At 42.7% G+C, this 14,596-nt stretch overlaps 1 protein-coding gene across 1 annotated transcript; it reads left to right on the top strand.

Annotated features, from left to right (window-relative positions):
- Positions 1–4,312: 4,312 nt before the first annotated feature.
- On the top strand, positions 4,313–12,693 carry LOC138747686 (migration and invasion enhancer 1-like). The gene is made up of 4 exons (XM_069907175.1): positions 4,313–4,422; positions 7,989–8,086; positions 9,196–9,272; positions 12,196–12,693. The coding sequence occupies exons 1-4, from the start codon at positions 4,394–4,396 to the stop codon at positions 12,277–12,279; spliced, it is 288 nt and encodes a 95-aa protein (XP_069763276.1). The 5' UTR covers positions 4,313–4,393; the 3' UTR covers positions 12,280–12,693.
- The last annotated feature ends 1,903 nt before the right edge of the window (positions 12,694–14,596 follow it).

Raw genomic sequence — 14,596 nt, 5'->3', positions numbered from 1 at the left:
ATCAATTTTTTCTTTTTTCAGTAAATTTAGCAGTTTCTTCCTTTTGATTTGGTTATGTATCCGTTAATATTTAAAGTCATATAGTTCAACATAGCCATTTCATACTTTGTTTATCTTTCCTTTCCGTTTCCTCATCATCACCTTTCCTTCTTATCCATTTCTGCTTTCTTTTTTTGAACACTTTATAAGACAACATTTCTAAAACATCAAACATTTCCCTTTTCTCCTATCTAAAATTTCTTTAACCCCACTATCCCCTCCCCTTCCTGAGTTGCCCTTTATCCCTTGTCAGGCAACCACATCTCCCCTCTCCATTTGGATTTGCGAATTCACTCGCAAGCGTCAACTGATTTCGCAGTGACCGTAACTCCTCCCCACCCAGCCCCCCCAGAAAAGATTTTAATTTTCATATATAACAAAGGTCACTCTCTTAATTCCCTCCTTACTTCCTCTCTTCCCTTTCTTTCCCTTATTAATTCTTATCTATACTCTATATATTTTCTTTTAAATACGGATACACTCATGTACACACATATATACACACACACACACACACACACACACACACACACACACACACACACACACACACACACACACACACACACACACATATATATATATATAAATATATACCCATATACACACATACATATAGCTCGTGGTCATTTTTGCTCTCGTTACATGTCTTCATCTCTCTGTCTGTTTTGTAGTTGTTCTGCAAATTTTCGTGCTTCCTCCGGATCCAAGAATAGTCTGTTTTGCTGCCCTGGAATAACTATTTTAAGTACCACTGGGTACTTTAGCATAAATTTATATCCTTTTTTCCATAGGATCGCTTTTGCTGTATTAAACTCCTTTCTCTTCTTCAGGAGTTCAAAACTTATGTCCGGATAAAAAAAAATTTTTTGACCTTTGTATTCCAGTGGCTTTTTGTCTTCTCTTATTTTCTTCATTGCTTTCTCCAATATATTTTCTCTTGTTGTATATCTTAGGAATTTTACTAAAATGGATCTTGGTTTTTGTTGTGGCTGTGGTTTAGGGGCTAATGTTCTATGTGCCCTTTCTATTTCCATTTCTTCCTGTAATTCTGGTCTTCCTAGGACCCTGGGGATCCAATCTTTTATAAATTCTCTCATATTCTTGCCTTCTTCATCTTCCTTAAGACCCACTATCTTTATATTATTTCTTCTATTATAATTTTCCATTATATCTATCTTCTGAGCTAACAGCTCTTTTGTCTCTTTAACATTTTTATTAGATTCTTCTAATTTCTCTTTTAAGTCCTCTACTTCCATTTCTACGGCTGTTTCTCGTTCTTCCACCTTGTCGACTCTTTTTCCTATATCTGACATGACCATCTCTAATCTATTCATTTTTTCTTCTGTACTTTTAATTCTTCTTTTTATTTCACTAAATTCTTGTGATTGCCATTCTTTTACTGATTCCATATATTCTTTAAAAAAAATATCCATTGTCCTGCCTTTCCCTTCTTCTTCCATTTCTCTATGTTCTTCTTCTTCCTCTGGGTTGGTCATCTGTTGTTTCCTTGATTTCTTTTTACTCTCTTCTTTCTTGTTCTCGTTGTTTTCTATGTTCTCTTCTTCTTGTTGTGCTGTAGCTGTCATCCTCAGCTGTGGAGATTGACTCCTCAGCTGGTCCCCCCTCCCGTCAGTGTTTTTTTGTCATGCGCGGTTGCGCACTTTGGCTTGGCTCCATGAGCCATTTTTGTAGTCCCGAGCTCGGGATTTCGATTGACCTTAGGGAGCGGGCTTCTCTCTCCGCGGCGGGCCTCCTCGGACAGGTAAGGCCTTCACCTTCTTCTTCCGATGTCTTTTCTTCTTCTCTTCTTCCCGTCGCTTTCGCCTTTTCTTTCTTCGCTGCCATTTTCTTCCCACCTTTACTTTCACTTTATTTTAATTTTCGTATTTGTGCCTTTGTGTTTTCTCTGTTTTTTTTTAAACTTTTCCGAAGAGGGCTGGAGTTCCCAAACCGGCCACTACTCCATCACGTGACTCCTCCCCAATAAACCTGATTTTGAATCTGTATGTCACAACTTCCTCTCTGTAACTCATCCTTCCACCTCTTTTTCACATTCCCGACGAAGGGCTCCGGCCTGAAACGTTGACTACTGTTACATCCTATGCATACTGCCTGACCTGTTTAGTTTCTCCAGCAATTTTCATTAAACTTTCCTGAATAACCAACTATTTCTTTCTTAGCTATTGCCTCTAGCATCAAATCTCATAAAATTAACAGATTTGTCTCCCTTTCATGAATAAGAGTAATTTTTGTGGCTTTCTATTCCACTGGAACTCTCCTACAATTCAGCTTGTCTACAAAATCTTCAACCCAAGGGTCTACCTCCTCAGGAGTTTGGGGAATTTTGGCAATTACATCAGAAACCCTGATGTGTGGTGAAAGGTGTGCTGGCCAGCTGCATCACAGTCTGGTATGGGATCACCAATACCACTGAGTGGAAAGCTTTGCAAGTGGTAGTGGAGAGAGCCCAGGACATCACAAGCAAAACCCCTCCACTATCGAGAACATTTGCAGGGAACGCTGCTGTCGGAGAGCAGCAGCAATCATCGAGGATCCACACCACCTAGCACACACTCTGTTCTCACTGCTGCCATCAGGAAAGAGGTATAGGTATCACAAGACTTGCACCACCAGGTTCAGGAACAGCTGCTACCCCTCCACCATTAGGCTCCTCAACGTCAAACTCAATCAGGGACTCGTTTAAGGACTCTTGCACTTTTTTTTCTCTTTCTCTGTATTGCACAATTTGTTTACACGTGTAGATTGTGTAGTTTTTTTTTGCATTGACACTAAGTGGTAATTCTGCCTCGCCCTCAGGAAAAAGAATCTCAGGGTTGTATACGATGTCATGTATGTACTCTGACAATAAAACTGAATCAAATCATTATCTCTGCATTCACTTTCTTTAAACCCCTTGTGTGACTGATCTGGCTGTGGCCCTGTCGGCTTGGTTCAACAGGTGATCCTGCCCTTGGTTACCCCATGGTACTGCACCAGGGCAGGTCATGATCCTGGCCCTGGTTACCCCATGCCCCACAGGAAGTCCTAGTGCAAGATCTCCATCATCTCTCTGCCTTTACAGATGCTGCTCCACATACTGAGCTCCTCTAGCAAGATGTTGGCTGCAGGTTCCAGCATCTGCAGTCTTGTATCTCCACACCTGGCCATGGTCACCCAGAACTGGATGTCCTCTCACCCACTGTCAGACTGAGGGCAACCAGAAATGTGATAAAACGTCATATTCCTCCAGGGCAGCCTTAAACCTAATGACATGAACATTTTCTCATTTTCAGTCACCCCCCCACTGGTTCCATCTCTTTTCCTACTCTTGTACTTATTTGCCCCCCTCCCAAACTTTTTCCTTCCCCTTCCTAGTGATCTCTCTCCCCCTCTCTCTTCCTGTCTCATCATCTCTCACACCTTCTACCCCATCATTTTAGACCCCTCCCCACCTTCTTTCCTCCTTTACATAATTCCACTGGAAAACTGAGATTTTGCTTCCTGAACACTTTTGGGTGTATTTTATGGATTTTGGGCGACTAATCCCAAAAACTACCTTAACATTTTCCTATCATACCATTTTGTAGATAGCTCCTAGTTTATTCATTTCTGTCCTATTTTAAGTCTACTAGTATATTGCCCATAAAGCAAACTGTTTTGGTCAATCCTGGGAATGCACTCAGTCCAGGTGCTATGCAAATGTTGTCTTCATCTTGGTCAGGACACATATAGACAAGCTTAATCTAATGAAAAGCTGCTCATGTAAAGATGCTGTGCATTACATTGATGTAGATTGAACACATGTTCTTCAGGCAAGAACAGAGTGAGTGTACTTAACAAAAGCATCCACGGTCTTCAGGTAGAAAGGACTTTTTTTTCCCTGCTGACCTTGGTACAGCAGTATCAGGGCAACTGGAGTCTGACTATCGTTGGACACTGACAGGAGAGGCATCAGATGCTGAGTACAAATGAAAGTCAGCGGCAAAGCATTTTGAGGTGTGTTGAACGAATGCAATGGGTCAGCATCATTATGCAATTAAACAGTAAATCTGCATTTATCTGTTTACCTTGAAGTTCTCTATCAGAATTCCCAATTAGTTCTCAGTCAACCATTAAAAAAAAGTTGTCCAGTCTTATTCGTCTGGACTTTCCCGCCCCCTGGGGGCCGGCCAAAGCCGTCACACCTCGCCGTCCGCCAGCTCTGCGTTGCCGCCCAGCTTCCGGGGGTGGGGGGGTGACGGAGCCCTCGCGACCGCTGCTCCTCGTCTATTGGCCGGCGCGGACCACGTGGTAACCGCCCAGTCCTTAGATAATTGCGGTGCTGCCGGTACTTGAGCAGTGAAGAGCGGAGATGGCGGTGAAAGTGCACGTTGAGTACTGGTACGGGGCAGCGGGTCGGGCGGTGCCGAGTGAGGGGAGCGCGGCAGGCGGGCGGGCGGTGCAGAGTCCCCGTCCCCCCGGGTCGGACTCGCTATGCCACCGGCGCGGCTATGCCAAGTACCTTTGGAGCGGAGGTTGATGATTGACGGTTATTGCAGCCAATGGGATCGGCTGGTTCAGTCCGCCAGCCAATGGTGCGGGAGTGTCACCCTCGGCTGGGGGCAACCACGCCGGTGGAGAGGTTTACTGTCCAGTGATGTTTGTGGGAAGGTGGAGGGTGGGAGAGAGTGATACTGCCCCAGACTGGGGGCGTGAGGCTTGGGGTTCCTATGGATGCTCATTGACCAGCATTGACTGTGTGTGTTTTAATAAATGGGTCATGGTCTCAGTTTGAAGTACAAAAAATACAATGTAGCTTTGGTGACTAGAAGGGGTGGTTACTCTTCAAGAAGGGCAAACCTGCTGGAATCTTGAAGAAACAATAAGCAGCCGGAGGAGCTTTCCAGGTCAGGCAGTGCCCATGGGGGGGGGGGGGGGGAGAAGTGGTCGATCAATGTTTTGAGTTGGGACCCTTTATGAGATTAAAGTAGGAAGGGGTAATGAGGAGTAATAGAGAAAGGGGTGGGGGGGAAGGTAAGCAGCTGGGGAGCATAGCTAAGAAAACCCGGCAGTGCCTCTACAAAGGCGGAAAGCTCACCTCCCACCCTCCATCCTCACTACATTCCACAGAGGATGTATCGAGAGCATTCTGAGCAATTGCATCACCGCCTGGTTTGGAATCTGTACCAACTCGGACCACAAGACCCTGCAGAGGATAGTGAAATCAGTGGAAAAGATCATTGGGTGCTCTCTTCCTACTGTGACAGACAATGTGTGCAGAAAGCAATAAATATTGTTAAGGACTTCATGTAAACTTTTCTCCCTTCTGCCATCTGGTAGGAGGTACTGTAGCACTTGAGCCCTTGTGCCAGATTGGGCAACAGTTTTCTTTCTTTTCCCCTGCTAGCCATCAGGCTCTTGAATTCCCTGAACCTATGTGGATAGTGTACTGTGGACTTTTACTGTATACATCTTAATATTTTAACTTGTATTTCTGTAAATCTGCTCTGCTGTCCTAGAGAAATACTATCTTGTCTTACCATGATGTGAACAATAAAGGTGACTTGACTTGGTGGGAAATTAGACTTGAGATAGAGAGAGACACCACAGAAAGGTTAGAGAGCAAAGTAAGACTGGAAATTGGTGAAGAGTTGGAAACAGTAGAACAAGGTGGGGGGGGAGGGTACCTAAAATCAGGAAAATAATTTTTCATGCAGTTGAGTTTAAGGCTGTGTTGTTCCCCAAGTTGTATCTGGTCTTGTCCTGACAATGGATGTGGCTGAGGCAGATTTCTGCCTGAGAATAATGAGGGGAGTTCTAGCTTGAACTCAGGCAGAGAGTAGGTGTTTGAGCTCGTTGATGCAGAGGAGACGAGACCACACTAAGTGCAGAAGGTTAGGTTGATGCTCTGCCTCGCCTGGTTTGTGGACCTGGATGGAGGGGAGGGGAGAGATGTAGGGATAAGTTTTGCAATTACAGTAGGTGCCTAAGGGAAGGGGGAAAAGCAAGCATTTTGTTCCCCATTGACTTCTCCCTTAATTTAGTCTTGATAAAGGATCTCAACCTAAAATGTTTGCTAATTTGATTCCCTTCAGCAGCTCTTTGGATGCGATCATGGCATATTAAACATGCCAATGACCAATTTTCTTATTGGTTGTCATCCTGTTAAATTTATGGGACGAAAGAAGTGGAGAAGTTAGTGTAATGCCTTTATTTACAGTGCATTAGAAGTATTTTGGGGCGGGAGGGAGAAAGAATCTAGCACCTGGTCATGACCCCCCCCCCCAGGGAAATGATTGGAGAGAAAAACAATTTCCATCAAAACAACAAAGCTGATGCAATATTGCATGTCAAAGAGCTTTTGTGAGCAGTGGAAAACAATTTTGTAATGGGTCCATTTCTCTACAGATAGTTTGAAGAAGTGACTGACTGAAGCAGTTTCCCTGCCAAGATGGGTTTTTTTTCTCTACACTTCTTGTTGGAATGCAGTATCTGCTGTGGGTGCTAGAAATTTTTTAAAAGTACAGACACCACGCTGGAGAAACTCAGCAGGTCAAACGGTGCCCTTTGTATAGCAATTTGACCTGCTGGGCTTCTTTGGCATTGTCTTTGTACTTCAGTCATGGCATCTGCAGACTTTGCTTTACTCCTCTCTAATGATTTTTAAAGGTTATTTTTCCTTTTATTATCACATGAAAAAACTTGAAAATGTAATGGACATGATTTTTAATTGAGACATCACAGCGTGATAACAGGCCATTTCGGCCCATGATTCCATGCTGCCCAATTTACTCCTCATTAACTTCATTCCTGGTACACTTTGAATAGTCTGGAGCCCCTGGGGAAAACCCACTCAGACTCCAGGAGAACGTGCAAACTCCTTACAGACAGCATAGGATTTGAACCCCAGTCCAGATCACTGGTGGTGTAAAGGCGTGTATGGCAAACAGTTGCAATCAGCAGGTGCCCAGCGCCTGTAACAATAAGATGAATGATTTTTTTTGACTCTCTGAAGATCAAAAGTGGCGTGAAGTGTTAACTTGTCTTTTGTGCATTTTGTAGTGTCTTCTCGGGTGGGTGGGGGGGGGGGGGAGAGATCAGGTGACAAAGCTGGGTTCGTTACTTGGAGAGGTCATTGATTATGAATTCTGGAGATGGCCATACCTTGCCATGGATGAGGTCAATCTACTGGAGGTTTTCAGTGGGAGAAAAAGAATGGTCTCCCTCTGTCTGGCCTGCTGAGTTTCTCCAGCAAATTGTGTGTGGCTTTAGATTCCAACATCTGCAGTTTCCCTTGTCATATTCTGTCTGCCTACCCAATAGTAGGCAGATTGAATTTTGAACATTTATTGCCAACCCCCCCCCATCCTGTTCCAGTTTCCATGTGTCCTTTACCCTCTCTTAACCTTTTATCTTGACACCCCTCCCCTTATGGTCTATCCTGTGTCTCCACCTCTCCCACCTTTGTCCTGTGTGCTATGACCTCCTGACCCCTCCTATATTTGAGATCTCCCTTCCCAAATTGTCTTGTAAAAGGGTCCTGAACTGCTGTCTCTCCCTTTGTTTTACTGCCTGACCTGTTGCCTTTAGCTTCTCATTGTTTACTATGGAAATGCAGTTTCTATGTAGGGGAAAAGGGCATGAAAATATTAGTTCCAGCTTGACTGAGTGAAAGCTCCTTGTTTTGTATTTGCATCATGTAAATCAGATTTTGTGTCTACCTGAAGAGTTTCCATCTGGATTTTGTGCTGAAATTTCTGAAATGGAACTTTTGAAGCAGTGATTTGAAGGAGGAAGCGAGTTTCTCCGCCAAGGCTGCCATGAAGGTTTGCAACCTATAGTATAGAGGAGCAGGCGATGGAAGTAGTAAAGATGCTCTGTAATGTGCTGGTTACTCCCTTGTGCCACAGCTTTTATTATTGTGTCCACTAAGGAAAAATTAACCAACTCCAATGTATTTACTGCAGTGGTGCCTGAGGGTACGAGAACCAATATCAGGATCTCGCCAACAACATCTTGAAGACGTTTCCTGATGCAGATATATCTGGAGATATTGGGAGAAAAGGTAATGTTGGAATGGTTCTTTCTCTTCTTGAGGAACTGCGAGAACTATATACTGCAATACAATTGGGCAGTTGATCTGAAGTGAACAATGAGCTGCTGGAGGAACTGGGTGGGCCAAGAAACATGGGTAGTAGATGTTTCTGGTTGGGGCCTTTTATCAAGGCTAAAGTGGGAAGGGAAGATATTAACTACCTCAAGTGAAACAAGGGGGAAAGAAAGTAGGGAGGGGCTGAGATGATGGGGTAATTGGATAGAAACTGGGAGAGGTAGAGAAAGGGAATCTTTATTTTGGTCAAGCTGAAGTTGCTTTATTTTGTATAATTTTTACACTTGTAACTCTAATCTTCACTTTGGCATTCATCCCTGAGAGTACATGTTCAATTACAATTTTAAAAGCAGTGTTTCTGGTTGCCTTTTAGGCTCGCTAAACTGCCCGGAGCAGAATCCCACAAACAGGAGTGAAATGGACATCTCATTCCCACAGATTTTTAATTTAAATTTCAGTTTTCCCTTAAAATGTGGTTTCTGCATTAAACACTCTGACATTAATAACATGCTCAAATCCACTCATTGTCAACTACAGTTTAAATTGATGAAATATCCCTCTCCCTGATTAACGTCAAACTGACCGAATAAAGAGAAAAGACCAATCTTTGTAAAAACCTTCAGATTCAGTTGAAACAGTAACTGCAGTGTTGTGGAAAGGTGTTCTTCCAACCCACCTGTTTTTGAAGGAATTTGACAAGACTGAATGTTGGTATCCCTTCAACTTTACTGAGATGGTGTTTGTTTTCTTACCATCACAATCTACATTCAATTTTTCAAACTAATCTGTCACAGATCTCGTTTTAGCTGGTGGTTGCAGAGGCCTGAGTTGACTGATTAGATTCATGACTTCTCTGACTGCAGCAGTACCAATATTTAGAGTGTTCTCCCCCCCCCCCCCCCCCACCCCACTGTACCCACACTGCTCTGTGGGTGTACAATTAGACAATGAATTGATCACTGCAGTAATTATTGGGTGTTACTCTTTCTATAATCTTGTGACATGGGTGGGGGAGTTACACTTGGTACCTGTTTACTTAAACTTTTCTTTTTCTGTCCAAATAGGCAGCTTTGAGGTAAAAATCAATGGGCAGCTAGTCTTCTCCAAACTGGAAACCAAAGGGTTTCCTTTCGAAAATGACGTAAGTCAAAAGTTGAATATTTATTCAAGATCAAATATTTATACATTTGAATGTAATTACTTGCCATGTTTTTAATTCAGTTTCTATTTGCATCTATTTTAGTGGAATAAAGCATTAGTGGGATGGTGTATATACCCTCCAGCAGTACAAATCAAGAATTAAAAACTTTTTAAAAAGGAGTGCTTAATCATTGATTTTAATCTTTCAATTTGAGTTGATCAAATTGGAAATGGTAGCTGTCAGAATGGATATTTTTAGGAATGTTTCCTGGAGCACTGTTTTGAAATGAGCTGAGCTCATATTTTGGACCTGGTAATGGTTAATACAGCATCTGGGGGGGAAAGGTTCCCTCCCCCCCCCCCCACCCCCGGAAGTAATCACAGGTTTGAATTTATCATTCTGCTTGAGATGGTAAAGCCATGGGTGTGAAACAATTGCCAAAAGGAATGAGAGACTGGGCTAGCTGGGTCACTAAAGGGGAAGGGCAAATGGCAGACATTTAGAGAAATTATTTTTGACTCAACAAAAATGTATTTGAAAGAAGAACAAGATTCCAAGGCTGCAGGGAGGAAGGATAAATCTGGCATGACTAAACAAGGAAATTAAACAGTATTAATTGAAAGAGAATGTGTATAAAATAACGACATTGGTAGTAGACCTAATGTTTGATTTTACAAAAAATGTAAAAACTGAGAAGTACAAGAAAAGTGGCATTGTGAATGAGGTTGGGCGATGGTCATAAGAACAAGGAAGTGGCAGAGGAGTTGTACTTTCCATAATTACTTCCTGTTTGGTTGATAAATTGTCAAGCTGAATCATTAATCCTGTTTTTCTCTCTCTGCAACCTGAGTTCACCTTCCAACTGAGTAATTTAGTTATAGAATTGTTTACCCTGTGGGGGATTTTATAAACCTCCATCACTCCTCTGCTTCCCATGCTCTAAGGAATAAAGGCACTGCCTATCTAACCACTCCCAAGAACTCACCCCCACACCAAGTCCTTGCACAACCCTAGTGAATTTGCTGTCCACGCCTTTCAATTTATTGATGTCATTCCTACAGCTGGATGATGCAGTAATCCAAGTAAGGTATCACCCCACTTTGTATGGCTGAATCAGGGGGTTCCAACTCCATACCCTGTCTAATGAGGGCAAGTGTCCCAAATATCCTCACTACCTTACTGCTTTGAGTTACCACCTTCAGGGAACTATGCACCTGCACCCTTAATTCTTTGATCTACATCACTATTCAGGGGTTTATTCACTGTATATCCTTTCTCATTGTCCACTGCACCACCAATTTTGCTGTCATCTACAAATTTACTAATCATGTTAACTACATTACTGTCCAATTGTTAGTATAGACAAACAACAATGGAGCCAGTACTCACCTCTGTGGCACACCACTAGTCTTCATCTCCAGTCAGAATAAATCCCTCCACTACTACTCTCATGCCTTCCAGTAAGCCCATCTTGAATCCAACAGGCCAACTCTCCTTGGATCCAACAATCTTGCCTTCCAGATCATCTCGCCATGTGGGACCTTGCTAAAGACCAAATTTTCCTCACATGAATCTATGCTGACTACCTCCCATCAGTCCCTGCTTATTCAAATGCTAGTAAATCCTGTCCCTCTAATCCCCTCCAGCAATTTTCCAGCAACTGATATCATGCTTACTGGCTAATAGTTCTCTGGCTTCTCCCTGCTTTCAATTTTAAATAATGGCACAATATTAGCCATCCTCTTGTCTTCTGGAAATTCAGCTGAGGATAGAGGATATAAATGTCTCTTCAATTTCTTTCCTAGCTTTCTGTAGAACCATAAAATGTAAACTGGCCCTTCAGCTCATCTGGTAGAGACAAACTATTTTTCCAACTAGTCCCATTAACTTGCACCTGACCGTAGTTCTCCATTTCCCTCTCATCCATACCTGTCCAAATTTCTCTTATTGAAATCTGACACTCTCTCCAGACTCTGAATAAATTCGTCCCCTCATGTTCCCCTTAAACATTTGACTTGCGTCTTCTCACCTGTTACCAAACCTTGGGGTAAATGCAAGTTGGCTTTTTCTACTATCTGTACCCCTCATAATTTGTATACCTCTATCAAACCTCTCCTTGTTTTCTGTTCCAGGGGTTAAAGTCCTGACCTATTCAATCTTTCCCTGCAACTCGGGTCTTCCAATCCTGGCAATGTAAATGTTCTCTGCACTTTTTCAGTCTTATTGATGTTCCCTGTAGGTAGGTGACCAATACTCCAAATGTGGCCTCCAATATTTTGTAGTTTCAATCTGGCATCCCAACTCCTATACAAAATATTTTTTTGCCCACATCTCCACCTTAAGATGCTCCAGGGCTGTCAATACCTCACTGGTATGTTCCAGGGCATCAGATACATTTCTTTCCATTCCTTTGCATCCATGATTTTTCTTCACAGTAAAGACAGATGAGAAATGTACATTGAAATCCCATCCATCCACTGTGGCTCGATGCAAAAGTGGTTATGTTAATGGATTGTCAGACTGATGGAATGAAATGTTTGAGGATAGTTTAGAAGTGGTCGTACTTTAATCAGAAGCTGTAGCAGCTGATCTTTGGAGGGAAATCTGAGCAGATTAGATGAATGCTAACCTGCAAAGAGTGCAATTACGGAGCAGTGTGAAACAAAATTCTAAAGATACTGTCGTAAAAACGCACACAAATGCTGGAGAAACTCACCTGGTCTCCCACTGTCCTTAGGAGGCTAAGATACATCACTGCCCTTTTGGGCTCAGGCCCAAAACGTCATTAATATAATCTTTACCTCCTATGGATGATGTGAGACCAGCTGAGTTCCTCCAGCATTTCTGTGTTACTGACTAGTGCCTTTCAGTGTGATTTACTGAGGTAATAGTTTCCTAAGCTATGCTGGTTTTTGTTTTGCAGATCATCGCTGCAGTCCAGAACGCTAGCAATGGAGTTGAAATGCAGCAAATCTCCAAGAGCCGTGCTCCCTGTGTCATTCTGTAGCCCTGCATAAATCGTGCCTTTTCTGTTGTAGTTGCTAATCTACTATCAGCTCTTGAAAATCTAATGAGGATGTGGAATCAATGTTTTGGATCTACTTTCATTGTAGTGAGGGGCAGTTCAGTAGGGACTGAATCTTTATTCTATATTTTCATTTTGGTTATGCTGACATTTCCTCCAAGGCCAACTACTAACTGGTTGAAATTGTTGACATTGTTGTTTAGTTAGAATCTGGTTCTGTGAATGACTATTTTAGCCAAAAATGCATGGTTAAAATATGAAGTAAAAGAGGCGCCCATCTTCTAATGGGACAGCGAGTTAACAACTTCACACTGAAATTTTAAACAAAGAATTATGTAACTTGAATTTGGTTGTAATACATAAATTAATATAATTAAAAATATTCACACTCTTGAATCTTTTTTAACGATGTGAACTTAGCTGAAGATTGAAACCAAAGTGGAGTGAGCATGACTCGATTGTTTGTAGGATGATGCTTGTGTTCTTCAGAATCCTGAACTGGAGATGATAGGTTCTGGGATTGGATGATGTGATTTATAATTAACATTATTCTCAAGTTCAGAAGAATGAGGGGAGATCTCACTGAGCAGCACAGTTTCATGGCAGGAAGAGCTAATGCTTGCTCTGCTAAGACACCTTGGTTCGATCATATCCCGTGCTGCATGTGAGCAGTTCCCTCTAGAGCTGTGTGGGATTCTCGTGTTCCTGGATGGTAGCCAGAGGATCAGGACCATTGAGTTCACATAAACTGGGCTGAAGAAGTCTCTGGATAATCCTTGACTGGAGGGCCTCAACCCACTCATGGGGATAAGTCAGAAGTTGTGTGCTTGTAATAACTCCATATTCTGTTGTGGCTTTAGATTTGAAGGCCAATCCTTTTTTTTTGGCACTTGTCCTTGGCAAATATGTTAGGAAGAAAATTTTCTTTCATGTTAAATTCAAATTTATTAATAAACATGACCATCTTTGCCCCTTTTATCATTCCTGCATGGAGCTCTCGCTGCCTTTGACAAACATTCCCAAACCAGTACTTTTTTAAATCCATCAGACCTATACTCATTTACCCTAGAATTATGAAGTGCCATTTCCTCTCTAGTACTGCCTTTGTATACAGAGCGGAGTTGTACCCACTAGTACTGTACTGTGATGCTGCAGTGTACTGTGGCATCCTGCACAGTCCAGAGTGGCAGAGCTGTACCCCTTGTGACACCGGCTAGCTGGTTCCCATATGTACTCTAAATGTTATCTAGCTTCGGACCATCTCTAATCGAGGTAGGCTGTATGTCAGAAAGCACTCAGCAAGTCAAACAGCATTGGTGGAAAGAAAGTTGATGTTTTGGGTTCAAAGACCACTTATCAACACTCAATATTGTCTCGATGTCACTATGTGACACTGGAAGCACTGAACACTTCGTGGCCAAGGTGCTTCAAAGCATGAGCTGCAAAACCGGAAGATTGCTTTTCCTGCATCAAATGCATGTTCTTGAGTACACATGTATCGTCTCACAAAAGACCAACCGCAAAATTAAGGGAAGTCTGCTGGCCTCCGCAGCCCAACCCATCCATTCTTGTTGCCCATCAAATCTTTTGTATGCAATTGAATTAACATTGCACTGATCGAGATGGTTCTGGTGCTATGTCCCCTCAGTACTGGCTGATTTGGCAGCCCTTTGTTTGGCTGCTGCAACCAACCTTGCTGATCAAGTTTGTTTATTTATCATTCAATCGTACAACCTAATGAAAGAGAATTCCTTGGTGCAAAACATGTAAACACAACGAGACAGAACGCAACATACAGATGTGCTATACATATGCAGGACAAATATACTGTACATGTATATAAATAGTGTTTTATGTATAGTAGAGTCTCGGATGGTTAGTGTGAGCAGTTCCTTTAGTCATTCAACATTCTCACTGCCCGTGGGAAGAAGTTGTTTCTCAGCCTAGTGGTGCTGACTTTGATACTCCTGTATCTCCTCCCTGATGAGAGCAGCTGAAAAATGCTGTGTGTAGAAGGTTAGGGGCCCTTGACGATTTTGCGCACCCTCTTCAGACAGCAAACTCAGTACATCATGTTGATTGGGGGGGGAGGGCGGAGGGGAACAAAGACCCTAGTAATCCCCTCTGTTGCTCTTGTGGATCTTTGATCCAGTGGATTGACCTCTGTTCCAATTCTCTACAGCAACCGTACCACATTGATGCAGCCGTCCAGCAGGATCTCGATAATGCTCCTGTGGACAGTTGACATGATGGTGGTTGGTAGCCTTGCCTGCTTCACTCTTGAGCTTGTTTTCATCTC

The sequence above is a fragment of the Narcine bancroftii genome, chromosome 12 (assembly GCF_036971445.1).
Source record: "Narcine bancroftii isolate sNarBan1 chromosome 12, sNarBan1.hap1, whole genome shotgun sequence".
Lineage (NCBI taxonomy): Eukaryota > Metazoa > Chordata > Chondrichthyes > Torpediniformes > Narcinidae > Narcine > Narcine bancroftii.
Note: the sequence above shows the minus strand (reverse complement) of the source record. Positions and strands in the feature narration are given on the sequence as shown.